The following is a 27,023-nucleotide window of genomic DNA, read 5'->3' as shown; positions in this document are numbered from 1 at the left end:
CTCGCCCAGGCCGTGGTGTTTTGTGGAAGAGCCACACTCAAGGGGCCAAAGAGCCGCATGTGGCTTGCAAGCCGCAGTTTGCCAACCACGGGTCTAGTAGAAAGGTGCAAAGATGCTGAGTCCGAGTCATAAACTGAAGAGCTGATGCACATGTGCACTAGGCCAGGGGACCCACGGAAACCGCATCCAGCCCAGGCCCTGTTGTCTCACCCGCGAGAACCCCATTTGTTCACGCACTCAATGCGCAGTGACTGGGCTCCTGTGCGTTAGGAAATGTGTAATTTGTTGGGGGTACAGCGATGAAAAGATGAGTAAGACATGCCCTTTTTCCTCAAGCGAGGCAGGCAAACAGGCAACATATGAATTGTTTTAAAGCATATATCCTCAAGGGAGATGATATTGCTACCAAAGATGCAAAAATTTGTTTTTTGAAGTGGACAAAAAAACCACCGTTTTATGTGTAAAACACTGATAGAGAGTACTTAAATAGATATATACTAGATCTATAGTGTTAACTGATGCTAGTTCTGGCTAAGCACACTATGGTTCATTATTTCATTTGGCCCGTACTGGTACAACAAACCTATGAGATAGGTGTTACGAGTTGCACTCCCCAAAAGATAAAGAGGTTATAAATAGTTCATTAATTCTACTGGCTGACACTAGAATAGATGGTCCGTAAAGACAAAGGTCTTGTCTGAATAGGTCATTGTCCCATTCCCATGCCTGGAACAGCACCTGGAACAGCGCCTGGCACTCAGAGGATGGCCCAATGACATCTGTTGAGCAAAGGGTGAATTTCTGAGAGTTAGAAGTACAGGGAGCACCTGGCTCCCCTGACGGGGTAGGTTCCAAATCCTGTTGTTATCATCATTATGTGATTGGGCATGTACAGTGCGTGGCTTAAAAATGAGTTGATGGGCCTGTGGATAGATAGATGGATGGAATGAACAAAGAGAGAGAGAAGGAAGAGAAGAGTAAAAAGGTAGACCATATCCTTTCTTTCTCTCTGTAAGAGTTAGTGTGAGAATTACATTAACAAATTGATATTAAAAAATGAAGGAGTATTATTAGCAGAAACATAGCATGTTCCCTGGTGAGTCTCCCATGCAGTCAGTTCGTGCGTTTCTGAGCCCAGCTGTGATCTGTGATCTGCCTCACTGCCTCCAGCACCCGAGGGGATTATTATGATGTTCATGAAACACAGCTGGGCCTGGACAAACAGTCATTTACTAGAACTTCCCAAAAGGAGAGAATGTAGCTGGATAACAACAATTGGACACATAAGTATGGGACTGTAGTTCTATGAGAAATGCTATCACACTTAATAAATTGGCAGTGAGCTACTAATACTATTTTTAAGTGAAAATAATTGTTCCCTTCCAGTGTGCTTCCTAATGTAAGACTCTATTGGATCACCTTAAAATGATAGGTCATGAATGAGTCCAAAGTCTTTGTCCTCTGAGCTTCACATTCTTGAAGGGTAAAATGGAGTAACGAAGTGTTCAAAAAACACCTAACGTTGTTCCTGGCAACAAGTGGGAGCTCAGTCAATGCTTTTCCCTTTCTTCTTCAAAGAAACACAGCTACCCTCTTCTAAGCTCTGTCTGACTGTATTGTGAGAAATCGCTCCCTATGGGAAACTGCTTCAAGTTGAGACTTTCATAGTAAAGATGGGATGGGGCAAATACATATTACTTCCTGTTGATCCTTAACCTGCAGGAGACTGCCATTATCGGAGCATCTGGTCTACCCGGGTCACAGGTGCAACCAAACAGACATTTTGGCATTTGGGTTTCCTCTAAGTTGACTAAATGTCTTTTCAAAATAACGTTTGTAGAGTAATAAGAGATCTATTTTTGAATTGTCTTTGCATTACTTATTTACACTGTGCCAAATGGCCTATATTGCAATCACAGATCAGCACAGAAGCCCATCGCTGAGACAGAGCGGCAGTGTGCGAGGTCAAGCACTAGTTGAGCTTTACATGATAGGTTTTGGAGACATTTTATTTCTGGACAACAAAAACATAAACAAATTTTGTAGGAATATTTGGTGTGTCTGTAGCTGGTACGTTTAGTTACTTACCAACGTCTCAAATTCAGTTTATTCCAGATTGTAGAATAAGAGGTGGCATGTGTGTGTGTGCATATATGCGTGTGTGTGTGTGTGTGTGTGTGTGTGTGTGTGTGTAAGACAGACACTGGAGCCAGACAGAACAGAACTTAAATCTCAGTCATGCTATTAACAAGCTAATTAGAAAGTTACTTGACTGAGCTTCCTTAGGTCTAAAATGGAAGCCTTTGTGAAAATTAACATGAAGATAATTCATCTACTGTATTCATCACAGTGCTTATAGAGAACTAAGCAATACTTAAAACTTTCAGCACTTTCTTCTCTTTATTATCATCATCATGATTTTCCGGAAGCAATGCGAGACGTGTCCCTAGTCCCGTCAACTTGACCTCTGAACCAAAAATGTGATTCTCGACTTACTAAAGGAGAACCAAGGCTACAGGGACTAAGGGCCAGCAATCACAAGTCCATAGCATACAATATTTTGAGCAAGCATACCATATCCCACTGTAGAAAGACCCAAGTGTTTCATTCTATTTTTCACAAGTTCAGCAAGCTCTTGTCTCTCTGACCTCCTGTAGAGGTTCAGTCGCTGCTGCGTTATTTTCTCAGCTGTTTTACCAGAGTGTCTGGGACCTTTTCTGCTCAGCCTTCGGGCCCACTGCATGCTCTTTCTCCTCAGCAGGGGGTGGTCCGACTGGTCGCTGGACGTGGAGTTACGGTGGTTGCCTCGGTGATGACCTTGGTCCTTGCAGTCTTTGGTGTCTTCCCATTCCTCCACACTGATTGATATTTGAGACTTGAAAGGAAACGGACATTGAGAATTAGACATTTTAGGGAATGATGTCAGCTTGGGGCCCTGTGATTATGTTTGCTCCTGCCCTGGTATTATCATATAGGTCAGTGGTCGGCAAACCGCGGCTCTCGAGCCATATGCGGCTCTTGGCCTTTGGAGGGTGGCTCTTCCACAAAACACCACGGCCTGGGCGAGTCTATGTTGAAGAAGTGGCGTTAGAAGAAGTTTACGTTTAAAAAGTTTGGCTCTTCAAAGAAATGTCAATCATTGTACTGTTGATATTTGGCTTTGTTAACTAATGAGTTTGCCGACCACTGATATAGGTCATAAGAGTTTTCACAAGAAGAGCAAAGTCAAAGTCATTGATATTAACTTTCCATTACTAAAAAAAAAAAAAAAAATACTATTAGAAAATATGTTCTCTTGGAATGAATTATAAACCAGATAAAAATATCTGTGTTTTCCAATGGTCTTAGGCGACCCTGCTAGCGGTTCTTAACACAGATATTTACATTACGATTCATAAAAGTAGCAAAATTACAGTTATGAAGTAGCAACGAAAATAATTTTATGGTTGGGGGTCACCACAACAGGAGGAGCTGTATTAAAGGGTCTCGGGCATTCGAAAGGTTTAGAACCACTGCTCTAGTCTCACCTACTGGGTACTCTCCTGAAAGTCATCTTCTGTGGAAACGAAGAGCATGAACCCTTGAGTCATATCCACCATCAGCATAGAATACCAGTCTTTGTTCGCGAGTTTCAGCTTATATGTACTTTGTAACAAAAATACACACATGCCCACTCCTTCATAGCTGGGCACTTGGCCTGTAGACTCTTGTCCATCACAGTCTTAAATGCATTTGGTGGGACCTTTCTCGTCATAAGTCTCTGTGATGGTTTGATTTCCAACAAATATGTGGAAACAAAAATACCCAACACATTCTGTTCGTATATATGTCACTTACACTTCAAGGCATGAAGTAACAACCTAGCAAATATTCTAAGGGAGAGATTTGCCTCTCTTCTGATAGGGATGGCTGCCTCCGATGGGGTTACATATGGACTCTGGGATATTCTGATAGTCCCAACCTCAGACGTAGCGAGCTTCTGAGACTCGGTCCTGTAGATGCCGATGGGGACGTCCCCGCTGGAGGAGCACAGCTTCTGATAGAGCCGGGCGTACGTCCGGATCCAGAGGTCCTCCTCGGTGATCTTTATCTGGAACACACAGGGATGGCTGACTTAACCGATCTCAGCTGCTTCAGACATAAAAACCCAGTTGGGGTTTTTTTCACTTCTTAAAGATGGAAATTGTTGATATCTTGAAATCTCATCATGCCCTTTTGTGAGTGCTCATCTATGTATTAAACTTACTTAAGGCACCCCATCATAGCTCACCCCAACCTAATAAACCAGCCCGTCGGGGAATGGCAGTATGACATTGGATTAGCTCAATCTCAGGAGCCTAAGTCCATTATCGTTGGACTTCAGACTGTTTATCAGAAGCATCTTTTATTCCAAAAATGATTGACTTACAGAACAAAGGAAGCCCGATCCTGGGATAGTGTCCAATCCCAGCAGGAGTCTGGTGATGGAAATCATATAATCCTTCACAAATGACTGCGATACAAACAAGAGGATGAAATGTGTAGACTAGCCACATATTACTGTTAACAGGATGTTTCTCCTCACACATCAGTAAGCCTCCATTACACAGGAAATAAAAAATATATCTTGTGAGTGGCCTAAATACACATGTCCAGATAGCTGTCCATAACGAGACATGGAAATATTTATTCTCAAGAATATCTCAATATGTTTACATTTTATTCATGCTGTTAGACATGATAAAAACAGTTTTAGATTTTAACAAAAAAATGAGTTGATATAAAATAGAGAATATCATAAATACATCAAAGGACTAATGTTTGCAAGGAAATATAAACTTTTTATGGATTAAGCCCTATTCTAGTAGAGTAATTTTCTAATATCTCAGTAACTCTAACTATTAATGAGTTCATAGTTTAGTAATAAATATTACCAGACTCTTTATGCGCTAATGTATAAGATCTATTTTGATATGTTGCTAGAACACTACTCAGTAGTGAAGAGCATTCGAGATTCTTTCTATGTCTTTGATTTGGTCTTAGCTGTGGGTGAAAAGAAAAACTTCTAAGAAATGCAAACACATTTCACCATGACATGTACAAACATTCAACCAATCATATGAAACCAGAGGCCTGGTGCACGAAATTCGTGCAAGGGGCTCAGCCCTCAAAGCCCCAGCTGCCTTGGCCCTCAAAGCCCCAGCTCCGTCCGGAAGGTTGTCTGGACAGTCATTCTGCCAGTCAGTCTAATTAGCTTATTAGCTCTCTATTAAATAAGACCTCTGCCCTCAGTTTGATCTTCAAGTACTAAAATTGGAAAAATAGTCATCTAGTTATTTTGAGCAGCAAAGACTTTTAAAAAGTTATAATGCCTTTTAAATAAATCTACTAGACTACTTTCTTTTAAAAATATATTTGTATTGACTTCAGAGAGGAAGGGAGAAGTAGAGAGAGATAGAAACATCAATGATGAGAGAGAATCATTGATCGGCTAGTTATATGAATGTAGCAACATTAAGATGCCACACAAAACCTTGTAGGACCCTGGTACTAAAGAATGCCTAAGAAATACTTCAGAGGTTATTCTGAAAAATAACAGTTCTCTTACAAAATGTTTCATCACATTTTATGTCATTAAGTCCATGAAATAAAATATTGAATTACTTTCAGAGTCTAAGTCAAGTTCACAGCTCCATGAGAAACACCGGATACATTATTTATTTGCTAAAATCTCAGTGAAATAGAAAAGCACACATGCTCAGAGAGAGAAAACGGAGCCTCGCGTACCTGGTAGAGAAGCGTGTCCAGCATGCTGATGCTGAACACCCGCCCAGCTGCAAAGGGCAGTCGGAACATGAAGGCCAAGTTCGAACCTCTCTCTCGTTCTTTCTGTCCAGAAATGTGAGATGGAAACATTTGTGAGCGTCCCATATTTTAATTTTTTAAAACATATATTTTTATTGATTTCAGAAAGGAAGGGAGAAAGAGAGAGAAACATCAATGATGAGAGAGAATCATGGATCAGCTGCTTCCTGCACAACCCCTACTGGGGATCGAGCCTGCAACCCGGGCCTGTGCCCTGACCGGGAATTGAACCATGACCTCCTGGTTCATAGGTTGACACTCAACCACTGATCCATGCTGGCTGGGCTATATTTTACATTTTTTTTGCCTACTTAACTTTTCCTGATAATATGTGAAGAACATATTTTGATTGTGTGATTCTTAGCTATGACAGTGTCATGACTTCATTAATAGTTATAGTTTGAATATGTAACAAGGTACTCAGCTCATCATTCATGCTCAGTAAATATCGATTGGCCTGAGTTCAAATGCAGATTCTGTACAATCTTGCCTTATTGCTCTCTCTTTTACACCCTCACCTGTTTCTCCCAGAAGCTAGCTGGCTCCATTTGCATCAGATAGCTCTGCCAATCACACCATAAAGCGATCCATGGTGTGCAGACGTGATGGTTTGCATCCTGACACCAATCCTCTGCCATTAGCCGGGTGCCCGCAATTCAGTTCAGTCCTGACGCTAACTACCCAGAGTCGGCCCAGCCCACCGGACTGCCCCTGAGCCTGCGGCCTTCTGCCAGCCAACTGCACCCGCGTCCAGCCGGCTGCAAACTCAGGGCTTCCCACACTCGCAGCGGGTTCAAGGAGCTGCAGTTAATTATTATCATTTTATGATAAAGAATGCAAATCGGCAGCAGATGAAAGAATACATCTGGGCAGGCCTGAGCCACATTCTCCTCTCAGGTCAACATGTTCGCCGAGCAGAACTATCTCCACTCCTCCTCCTTCGGAGCTTTTATCCAAGTGTACTGACTTGGGCATAATTAATGAGCTCATTAGCCACGTGACTACGCTCCATCTCCAGTCCCTCTCGCCTGCCAGGTCTCCAGTCCCTCTCGCCTGCCAGGAGCTGGGGACGGGGTGAGAGGCTGAACTGTTCAGTCTTCCAATCACGTGGGTGGCTTTCCCTGGCAACCAGCCTCATCCCGAGCTACCTAAGGGGGCCGCTCCAGGATCTGCCTGCTTAGCATCCAATAAGGCACGATTGCAAGGTCTGAATAACAAAGACACTCCTGTCACTCAGGAAATTCCAAGGCTTTTTTTTTGAAGCTCTGTGTCAGGAACGAGGGACAAAGACCACATCTATCTTCCTGATGATAATACCCCCTTATTCATCTCACATTTTCATCACCTCGCCTCGTCCATCAGGGTGTAATCACCACGTGATTGCCGGGGTGGAATTGCCGTCATCACTGGGGAATGGTGATGGTTCAAAAGCAATTTCGAAGGAAGTGGCCTTGAGGCAAATTGTGCCGTAGCATGAATAAGAGGCTGTGTTATGAAATGCACGGAAACAAGGGGAATGAGATGCGTCGGGAGGGAAATGAGATGGAAATGGCTGTTTTTCTGAATAGTGTCTTCCTCTTCTGTGCTGCATTATTCCTTGTCACGTTCTCCCTCTCTGCTGAGCTTCGTCACCAGGGGGGTCCAGGACGCCACATGACCAGTGACCAAGCATGGGACGTGTCATTGGGAAAACAGTGGCGGGAGTTGGAATATTCCTGAGAAGAAGGGTAATGCCGTAAAAGGACCCAGCAACAAAAAATGGACCACGCCAGAAGAAAAGTCCAATGGAAAGGAAGGACGAGCAAAACCATAACGTTCAGGAAATGTCCTGATCGGTGTGGCAAATCTGAAGAAGATAGTGTGAAATACTGCATTTTGGAAAATAATATAAATGCCCAGCTGGTGTTACTCAGTGGTTGAACATCAACCCATGAACCAGGAGGCCATGGTTTGATTCCAGGTCAGGGCATATGCCCAGGGTTGTGGGTTCAATCCCAAATAGGGTGAATGCAGGAGGCAGCTGATCAATGAATCTCTCTCATCATTGATGTTTCTATCTTTCTCTCCCTCTCTCTGTAATCAATAAAAATATATATTTAAAATAAAAATAATATAAATGGAGCCATTTCAAAATGGAGTGTTACACTTAATTCTGCTATCAATCATGATTTTATGATTAACGATGACAGAATAAGATATTCCATCATGTGCACTTATGATAGAAATAGTTCAAATCCATCAATTCGCATTAAAAACAAACAAACGAACACCTATACATCACCATTGTAGCCCCCACATAGAATTCAAAGTGGCATTATTACTCTTATCATTTCATGGCAGTTCTTTCTGAATAGAAATTATTCTTCCAACCAATACGGGTACATGCAACGTACCTTCTCCAGCTTGGAAAGGGCAAGAGAGTAGCAGTCTTTGGCTCGGAACTGCATGAACCTCATGTTGGCCGGGTGAGTCAGCTCCGTGATGATGCTGAGACTGGAAAACAGCCTGCGTTTCAAGGACACGTGTGCATTACTACCCACAATGCCACACGCTGCCTTCACCACCGGGCCCACCCGTGTCATGAATTCAGACCCGAGAACTGACCAGAAATACAGGATGTAAACAGCCTGCAAACAGGCTCAGAAACAACGCATTTCTCCAGATGCTCCTTCTGCAGATGCTTCTCCTCCCATGAGCCTGAACACGGATGTTGTAAGATGTTACACTTCTTGTAAGAGGGGAGCCCTCTCTGAACTCCCTGATCTGAGCGATGATTGGCCAGAACCTGTCACTGACCCCAGGGGGGGTGGGGCGTCTGCCCCAGGGCAGCCAGAGGTGTCCGTTCCCTGACTACCTGCCCCTTCCGTCTATCTCCACTGGGCCTTAGTCACCGTCTCAGTTAAGACATCAGCAAATTCTTAAAAATACTTCCAGGGTCATCTGTGAAACTGGGTGCCCTCTCAGCCAACTTAGTGGACACATAGTTGAGTCTCACCTAGTCAGAGCCTTTGACCATTATGGTCTCAGGTGTGTCATGAAACCCACCTTTTATCAGAAGAAACAGCCAGTATTATATCCCTTCACTTCTGTTTTGAGAACGCATATTACCGTATTTCTTGATCTAAGGCAGCTGCAATAATTCGATGGACATATCAGCAAAACGAAGACTTCTCATGCTGATTTTTAAGGTTAAAGATATAATTTGTTTAGATCCTCAGGGTTTGCCATAGACTAGTAACCCTGGGCCGGTTGAGAAAACTCTGAGGCTCAGGATCTGAGAAAGTGGGTTGTTGTCAATCTTAAGGATGCTGTTTGGGAAGGACTTAGCTCAGCATCTGACACACCATCCTCACTGCTTCTTAGCGGCGGTGCTGTGACTACTTTCCTAGCTTTTTGCCTTTTCTGCTCTCACATCGCTAGTTCTGCTTGAAATGCACTTTCCTTCCTCCTTCCTTCCTCCAGCTCTCGCGATCCCAGCCATTACTCCCAGCTCCTCTCAGATCTAATTGGGATGAAATTGGAAAATTGCTTCAGGTCAGAACCATTCTCTCCACGCTGGCGCCTCGGTGTTTGAGTTTTATGAGTCATGACACGTCTTCAGCTCTGGTGGGTTTTACCCACACATTAGCCCTCCTGCCAATTGTGACAGCTACGCCATGTCTAACCGTGTGTCTGTTTCTCTAATCGCAGATCTTTGGCACAATAGCTAACTTCCCAGTTTCACTTGTGCATTTTTTGTTGAGGAGAGAAAAGTCTTGAAGAGGGTGCTGCCATATAACCAGTTTAGTTATAAACACCCTGTCATCCGTATTTACTTACTCAAAAGTCACCAAAGACAACAAATCAATAAATCTGCATTTTTTCCCCCCAGAAACTATTGAAAAATGAGAAGAATGGCCTACTAGGAAAAAATACCCATTGGTTTGGGGGCCAGCATAGCTCTATCTGGTAAACCCGGGAGATGCGTCCATGTGGCCAATCTCGGACCATCTGGGAGTTCCAAAATATTTCTTTAAGAAATCTTTTCAAAGAACAGCGTCACCGTGGAAATTAATAAAGGAAACCTTGACAAAAACTGGGATGTGAACGTCCTGTAGAGGGAGCTCTCACCCTGTCCACAGCTTGGCCATTACCCCAAACAGCAAGACCGTGGGAACAGCCAGCTTAGTTCATTCAGTTACACCCAATGGCAAAGGGAAGCTTTGGTCTGCAAGGTCTGAAAAAATATATGAAGTGCAATTCTTGCCTCTAAATTTGACTCTGTGGCCCAACAGAGGGAACTGTAAATGTTCACAATTTACCGGGCCATACGTACTGTCCTCGGGATGATAAATGTGCTGACTAAATGTTCACAAATTAAGTCGTCTCAAACACAAGTGAACGGAGAGCTCGTGAGAAACATCTGGAACACTGCTGAGATCTGAGGCCAGAGAACAGATTTATGGGAAAAACAGAGCTGCAGACAAATGAATATTTATTTCATCCTCTGGGAATTTTTCTTTGAGAAACACAGCTTTTATCTTTTATATAAATGATTCTAAATGGTTAAGTCTCTGATTACCTGGATACTATAATCCTCTTCTAATACATGATATCGAATGTAAGTAGACACATGTGTGGACAGATATTTTGAGGTCTTTGAAAGAGTAGGTGATAATATGATTAACCCGGTCATTTCCTTAATATGTGCAGGTGAAATTAGAGAGGATAACAGAATTTATGGGGTGTGCCTGTTCTGTATGAATAAGCCTATATACCATTTATGCTTTTTAAACTGAGAAACTGAACACATTATCTAAGTCTGCCACCTAGTGAAACCTAGAATTACTAAGACTTAAATAATAAAATGTTTCATTGCAGTGCCTTTTATATTTATAATGTATTGCTTATATTTCATTATAATAGTTTGTATTTTAAAAGTTGGTTACCTAATAGATTTAATTATGTATATTTTAAGTGCTAATGCTATTTCTGAGCCTTAAGAAGAGCTGCATACCATTTTGCCTGTAAAACATTTTAGATTTTAAATAACATCATCAGTCTCTTTTCTCTGGGTTCTAGGCTCATAATAAAGCAATCATGTAATTGAAAAATAGCATAGTTAGTTCTACTTAAAACTTGTCTACGATTAATTTATGCGCTGACTCAGTGATGTTCAGTATCATTGTAGAGAAGTGTCAAATATCTACGGCATAGTTCTCTGCCTGAATTATTCCATTCAGTAAATAGCGTTGACGTGCCCAGTTATGCTAACCAATATAAAGATGGAAATCAGACCAGCTACTTCATGTCTCAGGCCGCTGGAAGAATCAATTCCGGGGCCGGCTGCAATTGTGTATTAAAGCGAAACAGGAGGAGCACCGTAGTGGGAATTCCTGTCCCGGTGAGTTTAATTAACAAAGACGGGACCATGGTGAGCATAATAAGGTTAGACTCGGCCCTCACATGGGAACATTACCTGTCCACAGCCTTGTCATCTTTCATGCCTGGTTTCCCAGGAGGTAAATGCATATCTTTGGCCATGGCTGGGCAGAAAACCAAAATTAGCTCACAGGGTCCATCCCATATGATGACCGCACATGGTGTTTTAGAATTTGTTATTGTTAAACTATAAAAGGACACAGATATATCTATATCTATATCTATATCTATATCTATATCTATATCTATATCTATATCTATATCTATATCTATATCTATATCTATCTATCTATCTATCTATCTATATATATATATATATATATATATAAATAATACATATTTAATGGACTTCAGATAGGAAGGGAGAAGGAGAAATAGAAACATCAATGATGAGAGGGAATCATGGATCCGCTGCCCCCTGTACGCGCCCCCCTCCCCCCCGCACTGGGGTTCCAGCCCGCAACCCGGGCCTGTGCCCTGACCAGGAATCGAACCCTGACCTCCTGGTTCCTAGATCGAAGCTTAACCACTGAGCCATGCCGGTTGGGCCGGTGTTAGAAGTTTAATGTCACCCGGTTCTAATCAACCATGGGGAGCTAGGTCAGTCTTCGTGTTCTGGTCCAATGGATGAGGACAACCTCAGCGTGAGCATCCGGCGTCTGTTCCTTCCCCAGAGGGCGGGCAGCCACCTCCCACGCCGGCAGGAGCCCTGGCAGGCGGGCCATGGACACACTTACCTGAAAAGGGTCTGCACGTTGACGATGGTCTTGGCGTCGGCCATGTAGTCCTCCTCGGCGCTCATGGTGCTCTCCTTGTCGACCACTACCATGTTGGCAGCGAAGGTCACCCCGCACCGGAGCAAGTCGTCGAGGCTTTGGCGGAAATGGACAGAGAGAGAGGCTCCTTCAGTGACCCCAGCGCTGGGAGGGCGTCATACATGTGCTAGCATGAGTCAACCCCTACAGGAGCCTTCCACCGAGGTGCGCCCTGTTTGTGGGCATGGCCAGACAGAGTTCCCTCCTGACCCGAAAGCTTTACATTTTGGTCTCTTTGTGTTTCACTGGATCTCAGCTGGCTCAAAGCATATGCACTAAGGCTATTTAGTAAGACTTATTAATTACACTAACAAAACGCGGACAACGCCCCACTTTGCAATCGTGGGGTAATAGCACACGGTAACGTTTTGTTAGGACAGTCAGCACACTGTTTCAAAGACACGTGTCTATTTCTCATCCGTGAGATGCTTTCGTTAAGAGTGAGGATGAAGGCTGGCGCTCATTGAGAGGGTGGAGCCTGATACAGATACATAAAACTGGGGAGTGTTCCTTTTAGGATTCCTGTCATTTCTTTCTGTGGAGCTATGTGTTAGAGGTTGGCTCTACACAGCGAGAGCATGTGAAATACAGGAATAGTGGTACTCACCACTTTGTTTAGTTAGCCTAAGGTTTTGGAGTAGGTGGCTGAATAACTGATTTCTTTGGCTGCGTTGAATAAACATGCTGACCTCACATATATGTTCTTGCAAGTTATAATAGTCAGTCTTTTTCCCCGATCACCGATAAACACCTTGCCTAGCACTGAATGAAAAGAAAATATTATCCTAAAAGCTGAAACTAGGAAGCTTCTACAGGCCTGAACTCGCCGAGAGACCACACGTGAGTGAGCGGAATAGGGTACCAGGCACGGAGTTGCTTGAAGTCAGGGAAGAATCGGGCTGATTGATCTGCCCAGCTTCTGACTTAAGACAGGACGAGTGAGGCTTAAAGAGCAGCGGTTCCTTTTAGATTCATCAATGCCACAGTCAGCTGCCTCAAGGTTTTCCCCAAGTTCAAGATGGTGGTTGAATGAGCTGGGTGGAGGGAAGTGTATTTTCCCCCACCGGAAGGCAGGGGGCAGGATTTCTGACTCTGTGATCAGGTGAGAGGGCATTACCAAAGCTTTTAATCCAAGGTCCCCGGGAGGAGTCCAGAAAAAGATTGCGCTTGAATTCAGGACCAGTGTTCTGTGGCAGAGATTTTATGGCTAAAACTGTGGAAACAGAGCGTTATTCCAAATAAATGTTCTATGGTGCCAGGGGCCAGGGCCCTATCATCCAATCAATGTGATGGCTGGGCAAAATCCCTACCAATACTTTACTTAGATGTTCTTTTTGTCTGGGAAATCCATCATGATTGTCTTACATCTATTACAGTGCATTAAAGAAAGACAGAAGCGGGTGAGAAATGAATGTGGCTTGGTCCCAGTAAAAATTATGGACTGTAAAAATTATGCCCAGGTCAGATGCCTTCAACCCATCTTATTATCATTTTAAATCACATTCTGATATTTCAGCTCTAAAAATCTTTTCTCTGCCATTAAAAATAAAAATCTCCATTATTACTATATTGGAGGAGGTAAAGATAGGTGGGAGAAGGTGAACTTGACTATAAAAAGATGTACGGATAGAAGTTATGACAGGACCGATGACTATTTCATCAGCAATAAACCAATGACATTGACATTTGACCAGAATTCCCTCAGGAGAGAATCTGTGCTGGAGAGCTAGTTCCAATACTTTAAAGTAATTAATTCCATACTCAGAATACTGGCTACCGCTCTTAACATGTAATCTTGACAAATAATGTTAGTAATTAGTATTAACTAGGAGTTTAAATCTATGGAAAACAATTTATAAAAATTGAATGGCATTTCTGAACCCTGTAGAAACATTTTTATGTTTTCACTTTATCATTTTTATATTAACTTAATATTGCATTATATTCTTGTTTCCTTTTTTAACTAGGCTGCCAATTTATTCTTTTTTTTAATTCTTTATTGTTTAAAGTATTACATGGGTCTTCTTTTTTCCTCCTCGACCTCTCCGCCCTCACCCCCTCATTGTCTAAATCCATTGGATTTGCTCACATGCATGCACACAAGTCCTTTGGTTGATCTCTTACCCCCTCCCCGCCCCCGCTCCCCACCTCCCCTCATAGGTTGTACAATCTGTCAATCTGTTCAATGCATCTGTGACTCTGGTTCTATTTTGGTCCTATCATACTTTGTCCCCACACCCATGCCAACAAAATTATCTTCAGCGTGGCTGCTTTGCACAGTTCGGCCACCAGATGGCGGCCGAAGAGAAAAGTCTGTACAGATGAAAAAAGTTCCAGAAAATCTTATGGACAAAACTTCCCTTTCTAGCCTGCTCTGAGACTTCCCTTGAGGGAGAACTGGAAGGTGAGTGTTAGATATCAGGGAGTGTCTGTGAGTGTGCTGTAAGTCATTTGAAAGGGTTTTTAAATCTCAAACAGAAGCTAAAGAGAATAATATGTAGTGACCCCCCGGGACCATTCACCCAGCTTCTATAATTATCAACTGGTAGGCAATCCTCCTTCATCTCTCATAGGAATTAATGCGCTCAGTTCTTCTCACATCGTACCGTCACAGAGGAAGAATTTGTGTCAGAGGTACATAGGCAAAGACCGATGAGCGGTTCATTCTCCTTTCAATAGCCAGTTCTTCCAATGAATTCTAAGCGAATACTATCACTTCAGAGAACCATTACTAGTGGCAATATGTGGGACATGTTCGCGTTCATGGTTTAAGTAGTTTTCATCTCTCTAACTACATTTCAGTTACTTGGTATTATGGCAACTGGTCATGTAAATTTGATTACTGTAAAATGAAAGCTAAATGTCTGTCTGTCTGTTTGGCCTTCAGTGTTCGCTCAGCCAATAAGAACTTTCAAAGTTACAGAACTATCTTCTTCAACAGGGCAAAATGTAAGCCTAACACTCTCAATTAAGATAGTTAAACATTTTATCTTGAAGGTTCTGGTTGACTTTTGTTTTTAAATAAAAAAATTAACACATGTTATAGGAATATTAGTTGTTATTATCTTTAGTTCTTATACTTTTATCATGTCATGTTTGTGTGTGTAAAATAATTTTCATTTTAATGGGGAAGCATTGCACACATTTGACCTTTCAGTTGACAACTTTTTAGAAAGTATGAGCTCTGACATAAGTTACTAGAATAGATTCTTGAGGAAATTCTCCAATTTATAAGTCTGACTTAAAATGAGCATTTCTGAATTATCTGGAAGGTTCCCTGAAGTTAAGATAAAGGTGTTGATGCATCACAACGCTGAACCTTTGAGTTTTTCTCAACCAGATATTGAAAGCAATCATGATGTTGCTGTAGACAACACAGAACTGAGACAGCTTTAGAAACCGGGCAAAAATCAATAAAATGGACATGCAGCAAAATTTGCTTCAGTTCACCCACAGATGACCGCTTAGGAAGTTGGACTACAAGATAAACACCACACGAGACTGTAAGCTCTACATGCAAGGCCACGTCATCTACATGATACTACACGGCCAAGTCCACTCGTCATGCAACACGGACCACAGCACAGGACGAACCACGGGACACCACACCAGTTAGCGTGCCACACACTTGGTCACCTACTTGTCAATAGAGCCCACCATGTAGTAAACCATTGGGAACCAACAGATTGCATCCAGAAAGTGGATATCTGGCCTGAGTGGCAGATGGGTTACAGAATGAAACACAAGGTCACAACAAGGGCAAGGCTACCAGGAAAAAGGAAGTGGACTTAGTTTGCATTTCCAAGACCAACACCATTGACAAGATTAATTGTAGGTGCTTCCCCACCCCACCCCCACAATAGTCATTAGGAAGTGTCATTTGTACTCAAGATGAATAATATAACGCAGTCAGAATTGTCCTGCTTTCTAAATCAGAAACATGATGGCATCTTATTTCTTTGTCCTACTGTAGGGTACGTTGCAAAAGACCAGCCTCTGCAGGGCAACAAGCACCTCATTGTAGCAAAAAGGATTTCATGAAACTTCCTGGAACATGATTTATGGGTCTTTAGTTTTTTGTTTCCTCGTTTTTGACCAAAGGAACAGAGGACAACAAATAAAAACGTTAGATAGCACTTTCGGGAAGCAGTCGGCAGCTAATACGTTTTACAACCTTTGAAAGGAAATCAAACCCCATAAAAATTATCTAACGGACGGTGAAGAGTGGGTTGCAAAATCTCAGTCATCAGGAAAGCAAAGGAAATTTTTCGTGCAGAATAATCCAAAATTAAAATAGAATACTTGTTTCTAAAAAGAACTTGCCCAGCTGGCGTGGCTCAGTGGTGGAGCATCGACCTAGGAACCAGGAGGTCAGGGTTTGATTCCCAGTCAGGGCACATGTCTGAGCTGTGGGCTTGATCCCCAGTTGGGGGTGCGCAGTAGGCAACCGATCCATGATTCTCTCTCATCACTGATGTTTATCTCTCTTTCCTTCTCCCTTCCTCTCTGAAATCAACAAAAATATTTTTTAAAAAGAACTGACAATGTATTTTTTGCATATATCAAACGCCTATAAGCTAGGTAATACCATATAGTTGAGAAAACAACAAACTAGATTATAGTATATTATGGAGATATCTCTGTTTTGAGAAATTTCTGTTGATCAATTTTAAAGGCAGAGACAAGGCCACAGAGTTTGTCCTCCTCCTGTTTATTTTGAAATTTGGATCACTTTGGAATTTAAGAGGAGAGTTAGAGGGTCCCAAATATGCTATTGATCTCAGGGCCATCTGTGACTAATTTTGAATCAGAGAGGGGGATATGATAATTTTAGGATATACTAAATTTGGCAATAGGATTCAGTGACCTATGTTTACGTTTGCAGAAAGATTTTTGCAATGCTTGAATAGTCGAATTTCACCAAGCATATCAATCCAACCTTTTCAAAACAAATGAACACAGTGAAGCATGCCTATTCGTTCATGTTAGTTATAAAATGTATGCTCTAACGGTGGAAGAGTCAAAGTCATAGCACATCAAAAATGGATCATAAATACGCTTCTCTGATAATTAGCGGTTCTTTAGAAAGACAACAAAAGTGTCCAGATTGGGCAGAGTTCTTCTAGGCTAGTTGACGAATTAAAGAAAATTACTGTAATTATGTTGGCGGCATGTGTCCCATTGGCATACCAGAATAATGACCTCATGCAAAAATAGTTTGAAGTAAAGAGCTCAGAGTATTCCAGCGATGGTCCAAATCATATTTGCGAAATATAACCAAATCCAGCGATTATTTTTGTAGCATAACACTGACTATATCTCCCAATGAGTCACATGCCATAATGTGTCTGATTTAAAATATTCTAAGCAAATGAAATCATTTTTGAGATAATTTTAAAAACTCTTCATCTTATTCTTGTATTTACTTGTAAACATACTCACGGATTATCCAACAGCAGTACAATAGGGTTGAGTTCTTTCTTTGGTCTATAATAAGCCCTGAGAGGAACAATAAAATTATACAATCCATTTCCAGCTGTTTCAGCTGCAACTATAATTAGTTTATTTTTGAATCCATAGGCTTTTGCGTCTTCGTAGTAGTTATGCTGGCAACTCTACAGGAGAAAAATCATGCAAAGAAAAGCCATTTTTATACCCTGCTAAAATTTGGTGGAAAAAAAATGTTAAGATATATGCCTATGTAAAATTAACCCTAGAAAATATTTCAAGTTTTCTAAAAAACTTGAAAATAGTTACATTGTTCTATACCCACTTCTCCAGCATGGTTTTAGGAAATAATTTGTCTGATCAAATAAGTTAAAATTTATTTGATCACAAAAATAAATTGCAGGTATGTAGCTTGATGAAGAATAAGGAACACCCACGTACACATGTTCTATTGTAAAGTAAACTTGCCACTAAATCTACATTTAAAAATTATCCCAATGTGTATCAAAACAGCACATTATATACTGCAAACATAACCAATTTTTCACTTGTTGATCATACTTCGGTGAAGCTGGAAAAAAATCATCTACCCATGACTTTTATCTCTACAAGTGTAATAATATTATTATAGAACATGGACCCCTAGCAGGGGATACCTGAAGGGATTTTGTTGTTGTTGGATATGGAGAGTTCACAGGTTCAAGATTCAGACGCCTCTGTTTTGCTCTTTAAAAACATGACTGACAGACTGGCTAATGTGGCTCAGTGGTTGAGCATTGACCTATGAACCAGGAGGTCACAGTTCTATTCCTGGTCAGGGCACAGGCCTGGGTTGTGGGCTCCAGCCCCAATGTGGGGCGTGCAGGAAGCAGCTGATCCATGAATCTCATCATGGATGTTTCTATCTCTCTCCCTCTCTCCCTTCCTCTCTGAAATCAATATACATATGACTGACAGATTCATTGGGTAATTTGGATAATGTAGTGCAGGTAAGAAAGTAAATTTCACCATTTTCTGTACTACATTTACATTGGAAAAGATCATATTCTTCGAACCCATTATACTCTGTGCAAATCATTTACTAGGTAGGCTGCACAAGATGATTTGCATGGATGTCATTAGGAAATCGATGGTTTAACTTTGCAGAAAAGCAGCCACAGCAGCTTACCTTGTCTAGCCTTAAGCAGCAAAATGGCACTTTTTCGTGAAGGAGATGGCAAAACGTGGGGGAACTCCCGATGTACGGAGAGTAGGGGGGGTAGCCTTTAGCGTACCTGCAAGGCAGTAGGAGATGCTGAATCACCCGGAATAGCTCATGCAAAGCTGGGCTAATAAGTTACAGCTACAATCCTCTGTGTCAACAGAGGGAGATACGGTGAGTTTTATGTTGCAACTACAGTTTGATAAGGAACTAGATTAGAACCAGGGGTGTGGCAGATGAGGGCCCATGTACCAAACACGGCCCACCACCTGCCTGGTTTTGTGAAGAATAATAAAAGCGTAAAATGCTAATTAGACCGTAATATGCTAATTAGACCAGAGGTCCTTCCGGATGACCTTCTGGACGAAGCTGGGGCTGCGAGGGAAGCCCAGGTCCCAGGTGCCAGAGGGCAGCCGGGGAAAGGAAGGCCTACTCTTGCATGAATTTCATTCCCGGGGCCTCTCGTTTTTAAATAGTTGGAGAAGAAATCAAAAGAAGAAGAATATGACATGTCATAGGAAAATTACATGAAATTCAAAACTTCAGTATTTGTTGTTGTTGTTGTTTTGTGTGTTTTTTTAAGAACACAGCCAACCAAGTCCTTCACTGTCTCTGAGTACTTTCATGCTTCAAATGCAGACTTGAGTAGCTGCTGCAAAGACCACGTGGTCCATAACGTATAAAATATTTACCAGCTCAAAAAGAGCTTGCCAGTCCTCAGTTTAAAACTAACGGTTACAAAAATGCTGCTTACAGCGGAAACTGGTTTGGCTCAGTGGATAGAGCATCTGCCTGCGGACTGAAGAGTCCCGGGTTCGATTCCGGTCAATGGCATGTACCTTGGTTGTGGGCACATCCCCAGTGGGGAGTGTGCAGGAGGCAGCTGATGGATGTTTCTCTCTCATCAATGTTTCTGACTTTCTATCCCTCTCCCTTCCTCTCTGTAAAAGATCAATAAAATATATGTATTTTATAAAATGCTGCTTACATCATGGAAATACTGGTTTAGGTACTTTTTCCTTTAAGGATAAAGGACCCATTAGAAAACACTGAACCCCGGAAATACACAGGGTGGGGCAAAAGTAGGCTTACAGTTGTTCATATAGAAAATAATACAATAATTAATAAATAATGATACAAGGATAAACTCTGTGTCTCCTACTTTTGGCCCACCCTGTATATTGCAGTCAGAAATCCCAGGGTTTCAAATACTTTATAGTCAAGAGAGATACTGCTCAATGGGGAGGCTGTTTGGGTAGTGATATGTAGGATTGCTTCAAGGCGTCCAGTAGGTAGGCATGCACATTAGTCCCCATGGCCAGCACCGATCCCAGAAAATCTCAAGGGAACCTCCGCATACTCTAAGTTTGAGGACATTTTGTCATCCGGTGTCGTTTCATCTTCTGATTGGTCACTGAGGAGGTCACATGTTTGAAGGGACGATGCATCAGCCACCTCTAGGACAGGGGCGATGCTGGGTCTCCGGACTTCTCTGATTCCGTCCGTAGGAAGAGTCAGGGTGGGGCCGCTGGCCGACCGGCAGCTGGTGTCTTGCAAGTCGATAGCCACCGTGCCTAGTGCAACGAAACACGAGAGTCCATCAGAGTATTTGCCACCGCTACCACACAGCCATCCTTTAGTGATCAAGGTGAAGGAAAAGGTCATCAGCTTAACCAGGAAACCTTGTGTATCCTGTCACTTCAAAGGGAGCTTTAAGAAAAACACAGAAACCCTAACTGGCTTGGCTCAGTGGATAGAGCATCGGCCTGCGGACTGAAGGGTCCCGGGTTCGATTACGGTCAAGGGCATGTACGTTGGTTGTGGGCACATTCCCCAGTAGGAGGTGGGCGGGAAGCAGCTGATGGATGTTTTTCTCTCATCCATGTTTCTAACTCTCTATCCCTCCCCCTTCCTCTCTGTAAAAAAAATAAATAAATAATATATATATATTTTTAAAAAGAACAAAGAATATTTCAAGTAGCCTTGGATTCCCGGGTGGAAACCTTCCAAAGGCGACATAGAGGTGTCGGGGGCTTGTATCCCAAGGAGAAATCTAAAGCAACTGTTGGCAGCTTTCAATTCGTCTACTGTTTTACAAATTTAACAGCTGAGCATTTTTGTTCTGAATATTTGATTACATCCAGTCTGTAATAGACACAAGTATGTTCTAAATGTGGCTTGGAGATCTTCGTAGAGAGTGAAGTATACCTATTATTCTCTCACAAAGGAAGAAACAATGGGATTCCCACGGTTAGCCAGGCTCACCCATGCTGGCGATGATGCTGTGCACGGGGAGCCTCGAGGGCCCATGATAGAAGGACCGCGAGAAGCTGCTCTTCTTCTGCTGGTCTTGGTTTTTGAAGGCGGAGTTCTCCTCCTTGGTGATGTTAATGTAAAAGCAGATGTCAGAGGCGTTCATGATGTACCGGGGGCCTGGGTTCAGCAGGATGTTTTTGTTATCCTCCCTCCTCACGCCGATCAAGCAGACCCCGAACCTGGATGTAGAAAAGAAAACAGAGCGTTTTCAGAATTGTGACTCAGCAGGGGCCCCCGTGTTTTGTTCCCTTACGTTGGCATCTGAAGGAGAATACATCAACGCTGCTAAGGCAGAGGGGAATCGCAGCGCCCCCAAAATAACCAGGGGAATATTTGCCACCCCGAGCACAAACGGGAGTTGCAAATATTGTAGAAGGCTAAGTCCTAAACGTCTGACACAGTCATACATGGAGTGGCCAGATTGTTATGACCTTTGAAGGCATCATAATCTGGCCACTCAGTAGAAACAGATAGAGATAGAGATAGAGATAGAGAGATAGAGAGAGAGATAGAGGTAGAGGTAGAGATAGAGGTAGAGGTAGAGGTAGAGGTGGAGATATATATAGATAGATAGATAGATATAGATATAGATATAGATATAGATATAGATATAGATGTAAATGTAGATATAGATATATAGAGATAGAGATATAGAGATAGAGATATATTAGAGGCCCGGTGCATGAATTCGTGCATGGGTGGGGTCCAGCCAGCCTGGCCAGGGGGAAGGGACATGGGCGGTTGGCCGGCCTGCCTGCTGGTCGAACTCGTGGTAGAAGGGTCAATTTGCATATTTTATTCTATAGGATGGACACGGAGTGGCCGGGTCATTGTGTGTTCAGAGATCATCATTACCCGGCCACTCCGTGAGCGTCATTCCCCTCGGGAGCGGGAGCACGTACTTCTTGTGCGCGTGGAAGGAGGCGTACGTGAAGCTCTTCCCCTCGTACTCGGCGAAGAAGGCGCTCTCCTCCAGGGTGATGTGGTACACCTCGTTCCCCGAGCACCGGCCGTAGGTCTTCTGCCACTGCTCCGGGGACTGCTGGCCCTCCCTGCAACGCAAGCACACGCATCCCCACCCAGAGGGGCCGTGAGCGAGGGCCCAGCGCTCAGCACCCACGCACCTCCCCGGGGCCCAGACAGGCCTGGTGTGAGCCAGGCATCGGCCCCTGCCCCCCGGAGGCACCAGTGGCCGGAGACCCTGCTGGCCTGTGACCAGGGTTTGGTAAGCGGGTGGAGGGGGCAGAGGTGATGTTAAGCCGGAGGAACCTGCCTCTGCAGTCTGGGGCCTCCCAGCTCCAGGTTCCAGAGGCTGGACCCCAGCCCCAGCTCTCTGCTTGCCAGTAGCGCAGACGTTGTCTGGGGATTCCCCAGGGATGCCCTGGCCTTCCCCAGGGTTAATGGTTAAGCTGATTGCAGGGCAGCGGGGCCGTGGAGGGTGGAGCAGGGGGACTTGCTGTTCTGTGATTGGAGTGCAATGAAAACAGGGCCGCTCTATCTAGAATGTTGCGCTCAGAGCCTGGCTGGAGGTTGACACGTTTCTTCTTGCACCTGCACATGCCCTAGGGCTGTGGTCGGCAAACTCATCCGTCCGCAGAGCCAAACAGCAACAGCACAAAGATGGACATGTCTTTGGAGAGCCACATTTTTAAACGTAAACGTCTTCTAACGCCACTTCTTCCACACAGACTCGCCCAGGCCGTGGTCTTTTGTGGAAGAGCCACCCTCAAGGGGCCAAAGAGCCGCATGTGGCTCGCGAGCCGCAGTTTGCTGACCATGGCCCTAGGGCAGGGGTTTCATCAGAAAACATTCCTTTATCCACTTTCCATCTTCTTCACTCCTTAAAATCTCCTTTTCAGTTCCATTATTATTATTATTATTGCTACTATTGGTTAATCCTTACCACAGGATATTTTTCCATTGATTTTTAGAGGCAATGGGAGAGAGAGAGGGGTGGGGGAAAGACAGAGAAATCTCAGTGTGGGAGAAACACATCCATTGGTTGCCTCCTGCATGCGCCCTAACCAGGGCCCGGGCTGGGGAGGAGCCTGCAATGAGGTATGTGTCCCTGACCAGCATCCAACCCGGGACCCTTTGGTCCGCAGGCCAGTGCTCTATTCATTGAGCCACACCAGCTAGGGCCTCCTTCCTCCTCTTTTTCACTGGTGGAAGCGCATGGATTTTACGTCCTTAGTCATCACTTCTCTCTGAGCCGGGACAGTGGATGGCAAGCACACTGCTCACACGGGGGTTTGAACCAGGAGCTGCCGCCCACCACTTTGTGCATCTTTTAGGCCCTTTATTGCCATCCTGTTCACTGAGCGCCCGGGCTGTGAGAAACATGCTAGAAGGTGTGAGGATGAGTCAGCGGTGTTCTCTACCTTGACTGAAGCTACAGCCAACCCAGTCACACACACAGAAGGACTGTGCTAGAGGCTCTGGCAGAAAAATAACAACACTCTTTGTGGATTCCCAGAGGGGAAATCGCAGGAATCTGGGAGGTTAAAAATACTCCAGAGGAGAAGGAATTGCGGGTTTAGCGGCCTCTTCGAAGGAGGCAGAAGAAAGGAATTGGAGGCCGAGGGAACGGCTTTATAAAAAGATGCAGGAGGTGGGAGCCAGGAAGTCTCTTCAGGATCTCCTTATTTGAGGAACAGGCTGCAGAGATGAGAGAATCGGGGGAGGTGAGGACATAGCAGCAGATCAGCCGGAGAGCACAGGGGCCTGCAGTGACAGCGGCCTGTTTGCTCTGTCTCCTCTGATAAGGAATGGGAGCTGGCAGGTGCTTTCCAAGCAGAGGGGCATCCGGATTTCTCAGAATATTCTCGAAAGTGAGGATACTGTTCCGGGTGTTCACCAACAGGTGTGCCTGGAAAAGCCTTTCCCAGGTAGTCAGAGGGACTGCGGGTGCACCTGATAAAACGGCTTCCCATGATGTTAGCTTATATTAAAAAGAAGCAATAAGCCCAGCTGGTATGGCTCAGGGGTTGAGTGTTGACCTATGAACCAGGAGGTCACGGTTCAATTCCTGGACAAGGGCGCATGCCCAGGTTGTGGGCTCCATCCCCAGTAGGGGGTGTGAGAAGGCAGCTGAAGGATGATTTTCTCTCACCATGGACGTTTCTCTCTCTCTTTCTCTCACCCTTCGTCTCTCTGAAATCAATGACAATTACTCTTATTGTCATTATTTCCTTTTAAAAGAAATAATGACAATAAGAGTAACTTTCGGAGGTATGTTTTTCCTTTTCTCGTGATAATCCCCACTCAGGCCTCCAGCACTGAGGATGTATTTTGTCTTGTGTTGTCTCTGGGGTGGGAGAAATGGGGACAGGACCCCCAGGAGTGCAGGGACAGCCCATCTTTTCTATTTCCCATGATCAAGGAAGCAGGCTTCGGTGGACACGCAGAACTATCGGCACGGTGGGGGACAATAACAGCTCGAAAATGTGACCCCGTAAAACCTGGTGTCCCCACCCTCCACAGCTGTTACAGGCAGCGCCCATCCCCATCCCCACCCCCACATTCCTAGGGTGCAGTCTCAAACCCCCCCCCCCCCCGGACCTCAGAGGTGACTGTATGTGGAGACGGGGCCCTTCAGGGGTGACTCAGTTACAGGAAGTGCTTGGGGGAGCCCTCATCTACTCTGACCAGCTTCCCAGGAGGAATGCTGACACAGAAAGAGACACCAGAATGGAGGTGCCCCAAGGAGAGACCTGGGGAGAATCCTGGGCTAGAAATGAATGAGAAAGCAGATAAAATCCTAATAAGGCCGGTCATTGAATCAATATCAGTTGCTCATTTGGATCTGTATGCTTTGATTATGAAAATAAGATATAAACATTCGGTCATGTATATGGGGAGAGTATGTTCTTTTTTATTTTATTTTTTTGTAACTTTTCTCTGAGTCTGAAACTAGTTCAACTAAAACAGTAAATAAAACAAGAACAGAAAAATAGCCCAAGCCATGAAAAATTGTCAAGTTTAACTAGCATTTCCCAATCTTACTTGAGCGTGGAATTTTATTTTTCTGGAAAAATACTGCCCATCCCAAAGCATTGTAAACTCTGCCCTGGAACACACGTGCAGCCATGCCAGGAAGTAACAGATCCAGCATTTCCCCGGCACACACCCGCAAATTAATTACACCGCATCTTGAGTTAATAGGTTTCTACTGGGGGATGCAGGTTTCACAAAACTGTTCATCTCTGGGGCACAGTCTCTTAGAGGGCACTGTCCTCTAAGCATAATTAAGCTTGATCTTGTGACTGCTCCCTAGATCCTTCCTGGGTAGCTAACCGGCTGTGGGAGGTGCAGCAAGTGCTGCCAAAACAAGTGAAACTCACAAGAACATTGTAACCATGGTGACCACCTTGTTTACCTCCAACTATAAAATAAAGGCTCAGCTTGCCCTCTGGATCTGTTCTGTGGCCTCAGCCAGGCACAGGAGACCCACCTAGACCCAGCTCATTCTCTTTGTCTGTCTTTTCTTCATCCTTCGCCAGCCTCCCTCAGGCTCTCCGAACCCTTGGCTGTGTTGGCGCGGCACATTCATCCTTCCTCCGTTGGACAAAGCCTCCGTTGTCTAACTTTGTCTTCTCTAAACTCCCCAGGGACCAGTGACCTACTAACTGTCTGCCCCGGTTCCTTCAACCTCAAGCCGTCTGTCTATCTTGTTAGCCCCACAGGTATCTCCTTACAAACCCTTCCACCTTCACATCTCATTGTGCTGCGCTGTGTTTGCCTTCCTTTTCTTCCCTCTGTTTCCTAAAAGTAATACTTTCCCAGGGAAACGTGTCCAGGGGTCTTCAAACTACGGCCCGCGGGCCACATGAGACCCGCAGAGGAGTCTGATCCTGCCGGCCAGGTTTTTTGGGCAGTGAGCGCAGCCGAGGTGTTACAGTAGGAATTAGTAGTTCATATAGTCCGGCTCTCCAGCTCTCTGAGGGACCGTGATCTGGCTCCCACTTTAAAAAGTTTGAAGACCCCTGTAAGCTGTCATTTCTTCTACATCCCAGTGTATGTCCTGTGGCCTCCATGGTGACCCGAATGTTCTCATTCGTCCCCAGGAGCTGAGGATAGTAACACAGCCACCTCCACTTACATTTAGAAAGCAGTTATTTCCACAGCCACACTCCCTTTTCTGCCAAACCACATGTTTTATACTTAATTCCCTGCTGTCCAGACTCAGGGTGAAAATATTTGTTTGTTTTTCCCCCTCTTTTCCCCATTCATATCCAATCAGTGGTCAAGTTCTATAAATTGTACCTTGGCAATATTTTTCTTATTAATTCTCTCTCCCCCCCCCCCCCCGCTTCCCTCATTAATTATCACTGTGACCAAAAATATCACCTCTCAGATGGGACTAATGAAAAAAAAATATGAGATTGACTGAAAGAAAAAATAACATTTTCCTAAGGATGAAATGTCATAGAGATGGATCAGTTTCATGTCTATTAACTGGCCTGATAATTAGTCATCCCCTTGCCCAAAAATCATGGTTCATGTTCACCATCCTACAGTAATTTGTGTCCAAACAATAAATTTACGTTCATCTTTCTAACAAGATTTCCCAATAAATTGAAATGCTAATTTAATTAGCAACAAGAAAGACCACTGCCAAGAGAATGGAGCACACGCACATGTAATAAAGTAAGGGAACGGAAAACTGGTCACGTGCTAACATACAGGGTAATGTCTCAACGCTTCAAAGGGGCACAGTTTACTTGAAATCAGCTCAGAGTTACTTTGTGATTTATAGACCAACTAGAACTAGAATGAAGGTGTTAATAATAGGAAAAGGAAACGTAAGATCAGAAGACTGTTCACCAGCTTTGGAGCTTGTAGTAGCCAGGGTACCGGCTAAGTTGTTATAGAGACGCCAAAATACAAGATACAATGTTTTAACATTAATATTTCTCTTACATAAAAATCCAGAGGTGGGCAATGCATCCTTAATGGGGGGGGAAGGGGGTTCCCAT

The 27,023-nt window shown here is 43.8% G+C and overlaps 1 protein-coding gene across 2 annotated transcripts in view; it reads right to left on the bottom strand.

Moving 5' to 3' along the window:
- The window catches only part of KCNT2 (potassium sodium-activated channel subfamily T member 2), a 116,753-nt gene that overhangs the window by 3,432 nt on the left and 86,298 nt on the right, over positions 1-27,023 (bottom strand). The window contains exons 15-26 of one of the 2 annotated variants that reach the window (XM_084868808.1): positions 21,948-22,097; positions 20,995-21,224; positions 20,090-20,303; positions 18,697-18,802; positions 17,523-17,695; positions 15,721-15,792; positions 12,003-12,137; positions 8,238-8,349; positions 5,767-5,868; positions 4,409-4,492; positions 3,962-4,090; positions 2,575-2,875 (exon numbers count right to left, since the gene is read on the bottom strand). In XM_084868808.1, coding sequence (XP_084724934.1) covers positions 2,575-2,875; positions 3,962-4,090; positions 4,409-4,492; positions 5,767-5,868; positions 8,238-8,349; positions 12,003-12,137; positions 15,721-15,792; positions 17,523-17,695; positions 18,697-18,802; positions 20,090-20,303; positions 20,995-21,224; positions 21,948-22,097 — 1,808 coding nt within the window. The remainder of the gene's footprint in view (positions 1-2,574; positions 2,876-3,961; positions 4,091-4,408; positions 4,493-5,766; positions 5,869-8,237; positions 8,350-12,002; positions 12,138-15,720; positions 15,793-17,522; positions 17,696-18,696; positions 18,803-20,089; positions 20,304-20,994; positions 21,225-21,947; positions 22,098-27,023) is intronic. The other variant, XM_084868809.1, reaches the window with a different exon arrangement.

The sequence above is a fragment of the Pipistrellus hanaki genome (genome assembly GCF_964339955.1).
Source record: "Pipistrellus hanaki genome assembly, chromosome: 20".
Classification (NCBI taxonomy): Eukaryota; Metazoa; Chordata; class Mammalia; order Chiroptera; family Vespertilionidae; genus Pipistrellus; species Pipistrellus hanaki.
Note: the sequence above shows the minus strand (reverse complement) of the source record. Positions and strands in the feature narration are given on the sequence as shown.